Raw genomic sequence first — 13,004 nt, forward strand, 5'->3', positions numbered from 1 at the left:
ACCCTCCAGAAGCCATACTCCACATAACATTAAACATCTGACTACTGGAGCATCACTCAGAAATGAGTCTAAACTTCTCTAGGAAATGTCTCAGTAACTCTGTTGAAAGCAGATGTTAATGGCACCTTCTATGAATGCCGTGACAGTGAGTGACTTTGCGTTGTCTTCCCAAATCCCTGGGTTTGTGGCTTGTCTCAGGGTGTGTCTATCTAAATAAGGTCTGTGAGGGAGCCATACCTGAAGTCTGCCTGGAGGATTACACAGAGATGATGTCAATCCACCGCAGCACTGACAAATGTCACAGGTCACAGCAGATTCATTCAGCCTGTGAATACACTGCCTGTCAAAACCTCAGGTTAAGTGTGTGTCTCTGTGTGTGCAGAAACAGATTCAGACTCACAATGCCATACACACACGCGCGCGCACACCTGAGCGTAATCACATAGATGAACAGCGGGGTCGCATTAGTTAAGAGAAAACCAGCATTGAGGAGAGAGCTCAATAACACAGCACCTCACACAGAGTCCCCCATCGAAGCCAAGCTTGGCGATAACAATCTAAATCCATTCACGCTGCTCTATTAGATTATGCCTGCCTCTCCTCCCCCACCCTGCACTGCCGAGCCTGAAATGGCCTGATTTAGATCCAGATTGACTTGACTGGTAATGCTGACTTTGATACAGGATAATGTTGTATAATAATGCAGTGTAATCCAGTGCAGGCACCGAGCGCCCAACTCTCCACATGGACATCCCTACGGAGCATCCTGATAAATAGAGGTGATCTCCTCGACCTTTGCTTATTGGCCATTATGCGTTTCACCCCAGAGACTGAATTTAAGAGCCGTGAGCCGCCTGCAGCAGGGATGAAGTCATCAGGGGACTCTCCACCCTCTGCTTCTACCTCCAACCCAGATGTTATTAACCACCACACAGCTAACAACAGTACTTCTCACCCTCTGCTTCTACCTCCAACCCAGCCATTATTAACCACCACACAGCTAACAACAGTACTTCTCACCCTCTGCTTCTACCTCCAACCCAGCCGTTACTAACCACCACACAGCTAACAACAGTACTTCTCACCCTCTGCTTCTACCTCCAACCCAGCCGTTATTAACCACCACACAGCTAACAACAGTACTTCTCACCCTCTGCTTCTACCTCCAACCCAGCCGTTACTAACCACCACACAGCTAACAACAGTACTTCTCACCCTCTGCTTCTACCTCCAACCCAGCCGTTACTAACCACCACACAGCTAACAACAGTACTTCTCACCCTCTGCTTCTACCTCCAACCCAGCCGTTATTAACCACCACACAGCTAACAACAGTACTTCTCACCCTCTGCTTCTACCTCCAACCCAGCCGTTACTAACCACCACACAGCTAACAACAGTACTTCTCACCCTCTGCTTCTACCTCCAACCCAGCCGTTACTAACCACCACACAGCTAACAACAGTACTTCTCACCCTCTGCTTCTACCTCCAACCCAGCCGTTACTAACCACCACACAGCTAACAACAGTACTTCTCACCCTCTGCTTCTACCTCCAACCCAGTCGTTACTAACCACCACACAGCTAACAACAGTACTTCCCATGTAAAGCCCAGAGGGAATGCACTTCAACAAAATAACAAAAAAAGAGGGAAAAAGCAGTGATATTCTGATATACAGTAATCCAGGAAAATGTTAGTAGGTGCTCTTTAATAATCTAGCATATTGATAATAGGTGGGACTTAATGGACCAGACCATTCAGCACGCCTCTTTCATTGACCATCAGTAATGGACTGACTATTTTCAGAATGTCTTTCCAATGTAGAGCTGTTGGAAACTGCAGTCTTTTACATTTAATGGAGACGTCCCTCATCTTAACCTTAGAACACTCATCACCAGTACACCATAGAAGGTGAGGGGAAGGCCATCTGGCTGGTGATAGAGTATGGACGTCAGTCTGCTGAGGATACTTTACGCTTCTGAGCCGTTAGGTCAGGACTTCTACTGTTACTGTGAGTGATGTGCAACTCACACAGTGGAGAAAGTATCTACAGTGATAGTTTGTTATATAAGACATGTTGTACTTGTTGTAGGGGGGAGAGATTGAGAGAGAAAAGAAAGAGACTTGTATTGTAACAGTATATGTTAACTGAGGGTCAAACACAGCAGCACCTAAAGATTGGAAAGCGGCTTCGGAGACACTCTAGACCCAAACTGTTTCAGACCTACAGTATATCCATCCTGCTCTGCCTAAAGTCTTCGAAAGCCAAGTGAACAAACAGATCACCGACCATCTTGAATCCCACCGTACCTTCTCCGCTATGCAATCCGGTTTCCGAGCTGGTCACGAGTGTACCTCAGCCACGCTCAAGGTCCTAAACAACATCATAACCACCATCGATAAAAACAGTAATGTGCAGCCGTCTTCATCAACCTGGCCAAGGCTTTTGACTCTGTCAATCACCGTATTCTTATCGGCAGACTCAACAGCCTTGGTGTCTCTAATGACTGCCTCGCCTGGTTCACCAACTACTTCTCAGACAGAGTTCAGTGTGTCAAATCGGAGGGCCTGTTGTCCGGACCTCTGGCAGTCTCTATGGGGGTGCCACAGGGTTCAATTCTCTGGCCGACTCTTTTCTCTCTATATATCAATGATGTCGCTCTTGCTGAGGGCGATTCCTTGATCCACCTCTTCACAGACGACACCATTCTGTATACATCTGGCCCTTCTTTGGACACTGTGTTAACAAACCTCCAAACAAGCTTTGATGCCATACAACACTCCTTCTGTGGCCTCCAACTGCTCTTAAACGCTAGTAAAACTAAACGCATGCTCTTCAACCGATCGCTGCCCTCACCTGCCCGCCCGCCTAGCATCACTACTCTGGACGGTTCTAACTTAGAACATGTGGACAACTATAAATACCTAGGTGTCTGGTTAGACTGTAAACTCTCCTTCCAGACTCATATTAAGCATCTCCAATCCAAAATTAATCTAGAATCGGCTTCCGATTGCTGCGAAACGTACCCTCGTAAAACTATCCTGCCGATCCTTGACTTCGGCGATGTCATTTATAAAATATCCTCCAACACTCTACTCAGCAAATTGGATGCAGTTTATCACAGTGCCATCCGTTTTGTCACCAAAGCCCCATATACTACCCACCATTGCGACCTGTATGCTCTCGTTGGCTGGTCCTCGCTACATATTCGCTGCCAAACCCACTGGCTCCAGGTCATCTATAAGTCTTTGCTAGGCAAAGCTCTGCCTTATCTCAGCACACTGGTCACCATAGCAACACCCACCCGTAGCACGCGCTCCAGCAGGTATATTTCACTGGTCATCCCCAAAGCCAACACCCCCTTTGGCCGCCTTTCCTTCCAGTTCTCTGCCTCCAATGACTGGAACGCATTGCAAAAATCACTGAAGTTGGAGACTTATCTCCCTCACTAACTTCAAGCATCGGCTGTCAGAGCAGCTTACCGATCGCTGCAGCTGTACATAGCCCATCTGTAAATAGCCAATCCAACCTACTACCTACCTCATCCCCATATTTGCTTTTTGTTTTTTTCTGCTCTTTTGCACACAAGTATTTCTACTTGCACATCCTCATCTGCACATCTCACTCCAGTGTTAATTGCTAAATTGTAATTACTTCGCTACTATGGCCTATTTATTGCCTTACCTCCTCACAGCATTTGCACACACTGTATATAGACTTTTTGTTCTATTGTGTTATTGACCGTACGTTTGTTTATTCCATGTGTATGTAACTCTGTGTTGTTGTTTGTGTCTCTGTTACGACTTCTAGGAGTTGCGGGTGTGGAGTCAGGCCCAGAGAGACTTCTAGGAGTAGTGGGTGTGGAGTCAGGCGCAGAGAGCAGAGGGTTAAGGCCAAACACCAGGCGCATACACTGACCGGCCCAAAAACAGGACACAAACAGTCCGGAGAAAATACTAAAATAACACATCCACAAAACGAACAGAGAAACAAGTCTGCACAAAATCAGGCGGGCATAACCGGCTTAAATAGCCCTAACCAAACCCCAAACCAGAAACAGGTGTAACCAATAAGACAAAACCAACAGAAAAGGAAAAGGGGATTGGTGGCAGCTAGTAGACCGGTGACGACGACCGCCGAGGGCCGCCCGAACAGGAAGAGGAGCCACCTTCGGTGGAAGTCGTGACAGTTGCTCTGCTTTGCTTTATCTTAGCCAGGTCGCAGTTGTAAATGAGAACTTGTTCTCAACCGACCTACCTGGTTAAATAAAGGTGAAATAAATACAACATTTAAAAAAAACATTGGAGTCCTCAGTCCAGTCAGCTCCCTCATAGAGAGCTGCCCCAGAGGGACTACACCATAACATCATGGAGGATAGTGGAAAGAGCCTCTCTCTTTCTCCATTACCTGAGAGGCCACCGTCCACAGTGGACTAGCTCCCTTTGACATTGTTGATGTTAGGAGGAAAAAGAGCTTTTCTGTGTACTGTATGTATGTTTATTAATTCAGGCTCTTAATAACCAATACCTAACATACATCAAATCATAGTTATATTATTTCTCTTCATCATTATTTTCTATCAGGTTAAAAGACTAAAGATGCATGACAGATCTCTGGCTTCTCCCTAGCTTTGGGTACCAGCAGTCTACTACAAGACATATGACTGGTAAAGAGTGTCCTCTATTGGTCAGCTATAGGAAAAGCATCTCATATGTTTGATGTGTGTGAAATGGAATAGAGAAAAAAGCATTCATATGATAACATTCATGCCATGATCACTATGCAATAGTTTATGTAGGTATTGTTGTTGAACATTGACAGTGCTACGGTAGTTTGTCGTAAAATGACATAATTTACAAGCAACAACTGTACTTAATAACTGTAAGATGCCCTTGATTTGTAAATCTCCCATCAGTCCAATGCTTGTGTTCTTCATACACAGTACAATGACAAAGTCCCCCTCCAAGGTCTCCACATCTGTATCTGAGACGTAAAGCAGCTTTTTGACTGGAGGTTCAGTCTTCACTGGAGCTGACCTGACCTGGCCAGCCTAGAACAACCTCTTTCCAAGGAAAGAGACGCATGGAAGAAGCTAAACAGAGACATTAATGCTAGAGTCTGAGGTTACTTTACCAGTCGCTGCGGGGCTGTCTGTCTACACATTTCTGTTCTGTTTGATTCATCCTCTCCGCTCACGTACGTGAAACCTATCTATTTTCCACTGGAGGGGGGTTAATGCATCTGGATTGGTTGTGAGACAGAGTTAGAGCCGAGTGTGTGTGTGTGTGTGTGTTTGTGTGTTTGTGTGTGTGTGTGTGTGTGTGTGTGTGTGTGTGTGTGTGTGTGTGTGTGTGTGTGTGTGTGTGTGTGTGTGTGTGTGTGTGTGTTTGTGTGTGTGTGTGTGTGTGTGTGTGTGTGTGTGTTTGTGCATGCTTGCGTGCTTGTATGAGGGGTGATAAAGGCCATAAATGAACTGAAGGGAACGACTGAAAGCCTTACTAACACCATGATGAAGTTGTGAATAAAAATATATACTGTACGTTTGCGTGTGAAAGCGTGTACGTGTTTGATTTTAATATTTTGTTATTATTCTTTTTATTATTTTTATTCTCCAATACATTGAGCCACAGCCTAGAACTGGATGCATGTGTGTAGCAGGCTAACCTGTATTATCCAGACAAACTGCAGGCCCAGAGCTTGCAGCAGGAGTGACAATATCAGGACCATGGCCGAACTCTCGGCCAAATTGATCATTGATAATGACCGAAATTAATGAATTTACTTTAGGAGAATGTCTTAATGGACATTGAGAGCTCTCTTCCCCTCTCCGTCTTCCACTCTCTCTCCTCTCCTCTCTCTCTTCCCCTCTCCTCTCTCTCTTCCCCTCTCCTCTCTCTCTTCCCCTCTCTCTCTTCCCCTCTCCTCTCTCTATTCCCCTCTCCTCTCTCTATTCCCCTCTCCTCTCTCGCTTCCCCTCTCCTCTCTCTCTTCCCCTCTCCTCTCTCTCTTCCCCTCTCTCTCTTCCCCTCTCCTCTCTCTCCCCGTCTCCTCTCTCTCTTCCCCTCTCCTCTCTCTCTTCCCCTCTCCTCTCTGTCTTCCCCTCTCTCTCTTCCCCTCTCCTCTCTCTATTCCCCTCTCCTCTCTCGCTTCCCCTCTCCTCTCTCTCTTCCCCTCTCCTCTCTCTCTTCTCCTCTCTCTCTTCCCCTCTCCTCTCTCTATTCCCCTCTCCTCTCTCTCTTCCCCTCTCCTCTCTCTCTTCCCCTCTACTCTCTCTCTTCCCCTCTCCTCTCTCTCTTCCCCTCTCTCTCTTCCCCTCTCCTCTCTCTTCCCCTCTCCTCTCTCTCCCCGTCTCCTCTCTCTCTCCCCCTCTCGTCTCTCTATTCCCCTCTCCTCTCCCTCTTCCCCTCTCTCTCTTCCCCTCTCCTCTCTCTCATCCCCTCTCTCTCTTCCCCTCTCCTCTCTCTCTTCCCCTCTCCTCTCTCTCTTCCCCTCTACTCTCTCTCTTCCCCTCTCCTCTCTCTCTTCCCCTCTCTCTCTTCCCCTCTCCTCTTTCTTCCCCTCTCCTCTCTCTCCCCCTCTCCTCTCTCTCTCCCCCTCTCCTCTCTCTATTCCCCTCTCCTCTCCCTCTTCCCCTCTCTCTCTTCTCCTCTCCTCTCTCTCATCCCCTCTCTCTCTTCCCCTCTCCTCTCTCTATTCCCCTCTCTTCTCTCTATTCCTAATAGCTCTTATACCAAAATGAGTAGCATATCGCTCAATGTGATGTTAAGCAGGTATTCAAGGCATTAGGTGGCCACAGAATGTATCATAGTTTACAATACCTTCTCGATAGCTTAGTTAAGAAGAAGTTTGGATTGGATAAGCCAATACGGCAATAACAGAGGCAGACAAACACCTTTTTTTTACTAAATGCATGGATATCATGAATAAAGACGGAATCAGACAAAATAAATGGCATCCCTTTTGCATGTAGATTCCGTAACCTTGCCGATATCATGGACAGTAATGGTTTGAGAACATTCCAAGATTTGAAATAAACATACATATTACCAGGCCACTCTTTCTTTCTATATTTAGTTAGGTCAGCTATGCTGGCCTATGGAGTCCCTTGGGAAACCTAACTACCAAACCATCCAATGATGGGATTTATGGGCTGCTTAAATGGCTGATCTCTATAATATACAAACAACTTTTGGAAAGCTAATATTCTGAGCTAGCCATTAAAGTATGATCCACAGATCTACGTGAATCTGAACATCCCTTTTACTGGAACAGAATAAGGAAAAATATGACCTTGGCATCCCGCAATACAAACCATCAATTTATACATTTTAAGTTTGTTCACAGAAGTTTTACAAGGAAATTAGCCCCCCCAAAAATTGGAGACCTCCACAAGTCTGGTTCATCATTGGGAGCAAGTTCCAATCTCCTGAAGGTACCACGTTGATCTGTACAAATACTAGTACGCAAGTATAAACACCATGGGACCACGCAGCCGTCATACCGCTCAGGAAGGAGACGCATTCTGTACCCTAGAGATGAATGTACTTTGGTGCAAAAAGTGCGAATAAATTCCAGAACAACAGCAAAGGATCTTGTGAAGATGCTGGAGGAAACAGGTACAAAAGTATCAATATCTAAAGTTCAAAAAAAAATCCCATATCGATATAACCTGAAAGGCCTCTCAGCAAGGAAGAAGCCACTGCTCCAAAAGAGCCATAAAAAAGCCAGACTATGGTTTGCAACTGCACATGGGGACAAAGATCAAACTTTTAGGAGAAATGTCCTCTGATCTGATGAAACAAAAATGGAACTGTTTGGCCATAATGACCATCGTTATGTTTTGAGGAAAAAGGGGGAGGCTTGCAAGCCGAAGTACACCATTCCAACAGTGAAGCACGGGGGTGGCAGCATCATGTTGTGGTGGTGCTTTGCTGCAGGAGGGAGTGGTGCACTTCACAAAATAGATATCATCATGAGGGAGGAAAATTCTGTGGATATATTGAAGCAACATCTCAAGACATCAGTCAGGAAGTTAAAGCTCGGTCGCAATTGACCCAAGTGAAACAATTTAAAGGCAATGCTACCAAATACTAATTGAGTGTATGTAATCCATTCAAATAATTTAATTTAAGCTTTATTTTTTTATCACGATTGATCACTTTTATTTAAACAGGTTTGAGTCATTGACATGAACATTTATTAAAATATATTCAATTGCTTTTTTCACAAGAAAACCAAACAATGATGAAGCTAGTCAAGATGCTCTCAATGGTGCAGCTGTAGAACGTTTAGAGGATCTGATGGCCCATGCCAAATCTTTACAACATCCTGGGGGGGAAGAGGCGTTGTTGTGCCTTCTTCACGACTGTGTTGGTGTGTGGAACGTGATAATTATTAGTGATATGGACACAGACCATGGCCTATTTATTGCCTTACCTCTCTTATCCTACCTCATTTGCACATGCTGTATATAGATTTTTCTACTGTATTATTGATTGTCTGTTTGTTTATTCCATGTGTAACTCTGTGTTGTTGTATGTGTCGAACTGCTTTGCTTTATCTTGGCCATGTCGCAGTTGCAAATGAGAACTTGTTCTCAAATAGCCTACCTGGTTAAAGAAAGGTGAAATCAAATAAATAATTAAACATTGACTACGGACAGCGAGATCACAGTAGCCAGCTCTCGTGCATGATTCAGTGTTGCTTGCCTCAAAGCAAACATAGAAGCAATTTAGCTGATCTGGTAGGCTCACGTCACTGGGAAGCTCGCAGCTGGAATTCCCTTTGTAATTTGTGATAGTTTGCAAGCCCTGCCACATCCGACGAGCATCAGAACCGGGGCAGTAGGATTCGATCTTAGTCCTGTGTTGATGTTTTGACCGCTTGATGGGTCGTCTGAGGTCGTAGTGGGATTTCTTATAAGCGTCCGGATTAGTGTCCAGCTCCTTCAAAGTGGCAGGTCTAGCTTTAGCTCAGTGCAGATGTTGCCTGTAATCAATGGCTTCTGTTTGGGATATGTAGTACAGTCACTGTGAGGATGACGTTGTCGATGCACTAATTAATGAAGCCGGTGACTGATGTGGTAAACTCCTCAATGTTATCGGATGAACACCGGAACATATTCCAGTCTTTGCTAGTGATAAAGTCCTGTAGCTTAGCATCCGCTTCATCTGACCTCTCCCACTGGTACTTCCTGTTTGAGTTCTTGCCTGTAAGCAGGAATCAGGAGGACATAGTTACAGTCAGATTTGCCCAATTGAGAGCGAGGGAGAGCTTTGTATGTGTCTCTATGTGTGCAGTAAAGGTGATCCATAGTTTTGTCGCCTCTATTTGCACAGGTGACATGATGGAAAAAATTAGCTAAAATGGATTTCAGTTTCCCTGCATTAAAATCAATGGCCACTAGGAGCACTGCCTCTTGATGTGCATTTTCTTGTTTCCTTATGGCCCTATACAACTCGTTGAGTGCGGTCTTAGTGCCAGCATCGGTTTGTGGTGGTAAATAGACAGCTACGAAAAATATAGATGAAAACTCTCTTGGTAAATAGTAGGTAAATCATGAGGTAATTCTAAATCAGCTTGACTATGTTGTTTGAGATCAATTGTTTTGTACTGTTTTAACTAACAACGTTTTTAAATATCATGGAAAGAACAAATAGTTTAATGAAAAAAGAGCTGCTGTGTTTATATCTACTATTTAGGACGTACATATGGGTATTTGGACATGGCCACTCAGTGGCTCTGTCTCTGCCCTCAGAGCAACAGACGGGAATGGAAGTTCGATCAAAATTATCCCATGGTTTTCTCTCACTAGCATCGCTAAAACAACTCCATCCCCTTCGTAACTTAATCTCGCTCCGTTTCCTCATCAATCCATCAGTCTCTCTCACATACACATACAATCCTCTTCCACAAACGTAAACAAACACACACACACACACCTTTTCCCGCAATCTTTTTATAAATAAATATAATATTTATTCTTAGTGCAGGGTCTTATTTGTGTTAACATAATCCAACATCGTTGAGTCTTGTGATATGACAAAGTGCATGAGATTTCTTCTATGAACATCTGGTATAGAGGCTTGAATAGATGTGAAATGGAATGTTTTCACAAATTAAATCATTCCTTTTAAACATCAGGCTGACAGATGTGGTATATTTCCCTCTCCTTTCATAATCCACTAAGGGATATGAGAAGGAAGGCGACAGTTCAGAATAATCCTCCATTACCTGCATTAGCCTGCTGTGGCCCTAACCTTTAATGTTACATGATATACTAAAGACAGGATGGGGGACAGACTACTGTGCACAACAGACCCCCTTTATCGTGAAGTAGAGAGCTAAAGCACTTTGTGAGACTATTCAAGCTTGTGCCAGCTTCCTGTGTCTGGCTGTGAGGTGAATTCATCAAGACCTTCAAACACAGCTGTGGTGTGATCTTCACACACATACACAATGTATGTTTACCTTCCACACAGGAGGGCCTGGTTCTGGTTGTGCCAGCGACCTGGCCTGGGAAACAGGAGCACTTGACGGTCTGAGAGCGCTCCTCAATCTTGTTCTTATTACAACAGCGGTGGATGGCCACCACCTCACACGTCCCCTGCTTCACCTGGTAGGAGGCTGAGAGAGAGAGAGAGAGAGAGACGGAGATAGGGAGAGGGAGAGGGAGAGAGACGGAGATAGAGAGAGAGAGCGAGAGAGAGAGAGAGAGAGAGAGAGAGAGAGAGAGAGAGAGAGAGAGAGCGAGAGAGAGAGAGAGAGAGAGAGACAGACAGACAGACAGAGAGGGAGAGGGAGAGGGAGAGGGAGAGGGAGAGGGAGAGGGAGAGGGAAAGGGAAAGGGAGGGAGAGGGAGGGAGAGAGAGAGAGAGAGAGAGAGAGAGAGAGCGAGAGAGAGAGAGAGAGAGAGAGACAGACAGACAGACAGAGAGGGAGAGGGAGAGGGAGAGGGAGAGGGAGAGGGAGAGGGAGAGGGAAAGGGAAAGGGAGGGAGAGGGAGGGAGAGAGAGAGAGAGAGAGAGAGAGAGAGAGAGAGAGAGAGAGAGAGACAGACAGACAGACAGAGAGGGAGAGGGAGAGGGAGAGGGAGAGGGAGAGGGAGAGGGAGAGGGAAAGGGAAAGGGAGGGAGAGGGAGGGAGAGAGAGAGAGAGAGAGAGAGAGAGAGAGAGAGAGAGAGAGAGAGACCATAAAACATTGTTCAATGTGGTTGCTGGTGCAGTAGTATTTCAATATTTGCACTTAAAAACAGACACTTCTATCAAAATACAATAATGGACAAAACCACCCATTGAGTATTCAGGGTTTTTACAATAGAAAAAAACGGTTGAATTATTTACAGTTGTATAAACACAAGGAATTATTCTAAAGAGGCAGACAGTTTCAATTTCAATATAAGAGTAACTGTAGTTATGCCGTCGACACACAGGTCCTTTCTCAGCTCAACAGCATCATTAACATTAAAAGCCTGACCTTTCATTGTGTGCAGGGTTATCTTCTAACGAAAATTCTACTAACGTTATTTAAATGAGGATATAATCAAACCAAAAGTTTTTCTTAGTCATAATACAGTTATTTTTAATAACTTTGTTGCAATGTTCACCAGTATGTGGTGCATTTTCCCAATTCTAAGCGCAAAATTGCTTGTGTTTAAAAACTTACATTCTTAGCAAAAAAGGTACTATCTAGAACCTAACATGGTTCTTCGGCTGTCCCAATAGGACAACCCTTTGAAGAACCCTTTTTGGTTCCATGTAGGACCCTTTCCACATAGGGTTCTACATGGAACAAAAAAAGTGTTCTCTTTGGAACCAAAGAGGGCTCTCCTGTGGGGAAGCCATAAGAGAGTGTAAGCATATGTTCAATTGACTAAGCACAAACAAATTCACAAAGTAACTTGTTCACTGCAATAAAAATAGATCTTTCAATTTGGATACATGATCAATCTACTGTAAGTATCTGCTTTCAAAATGCAATATAGTAGTCAATATAGTCTACTTTTGATATGATTTTCTTGTCATTTGTTAACAATACAATTAACTATCACCTAATCAAACAACTAAACACGGATAACTACTGACAACCACCATTTTTGACATGTGTTGTTCTGGATTTTTTTGTTGTTATTCTGTCTCTCACTGTTCAAATAAACCTACCATTAAATGTATAGACTGATCATTTCTTTGTCAGTGGGCAAAAATACAAAATCAGCAGGGGATCAAATACTTTTTTCCCCTCACTGAATATAGTTTGATAACTGCTGAACACTGTAAACTTCTATATTTTTACTTCATAATGTATCAATTTTATGTTGAAGGGAAAACCAAATGATATATAGACGTGGCTGTAAAAACTACGCCGTCATTCTACATCATTATCAGCTACTAAGTGTAAAGAGTCACTCACTCTATGCGCTATGATTTGGAATGATATTGTAGTGTACAATGCACTGCTGAAATACCTGGGTTGTATATAATATATTCCACTCATTATCTGAATTTCATTGATAAGCTGATGAACGTCAAGCAGAGAGACAGGCCATATTGTATCAGTTGACAAGTCACGTAGGAAAGGTGATCTTTTACAATGTTGCGTGGGTCAGAAATGGCATACAACACCATGATATGTTTTCACAGTAGCCAACTGGTGTACAATACCCCTATTTCTGATGATTTGTCCTTGTATGTACTGTATAAGGATAACGAAACTGTAACATTTAAATATTAATCAACATGCTCACAACCTGCCATTGGTTACAAATTATTTTATAAAACTCTCCACATAATGAAGCCTAACAATTTTAGCCTTCTGTTTAACTCCCTGGATTTAATTATCTCGTGGCTATTTCTTATTGATGAATATAACCTTTATCCGTTTAGATTTCTACCCTGATGTTTTGTGTGGTTTTACAATAGTCCTTACACAATGTTTCAACACATTTGTGTGGTTTTACAGTAGTCCTGACACAATGTGTCAACACATTTGTGTGGTTTTACAG

At 43.9% G+C, this 13,004-nt stretch overlaps 1 protein-coding gene across 1 annotated transcript in view; it reads right to left on the reverse strand.

The window, feature by feature from the left end:
• LOC118940490 (chemokine-like protein TAFA-4) overlaps positions 1–13,004 on the reverse strand; it is a 100,785-nt gene that overhangs the window by 8,073 nt on the left and 79,708 nt on the right. Inside the window, exon 4 of the mRNA XM_036950575.2 lies at positions 10,474–10,629. Within this exon, the coding sequence (XP_036806470.1) occupies positions 10,474–10,629 (156 nt within the window). The remainder of the gene's footprint in view (positions 1–10,473; positions 10,630–13,004) is intronic.

The sequence above is a fragment of the Oncorhynchus mykiss genome, chromosome 17 (assembly GCF_057628025.1).
Source record: "Oncorhynchus mykiss isolate SJ-2025 chromosome 17, ASM5762802v1, whole genome shotgun sequence".
Taxonomy (NCBI): Eukaryota; Metazoa; Chordata; class Actinopteri; order Salmoniformes; family Salmonidae; genus Oncorhynchus; species Oncorhynchus mykiss.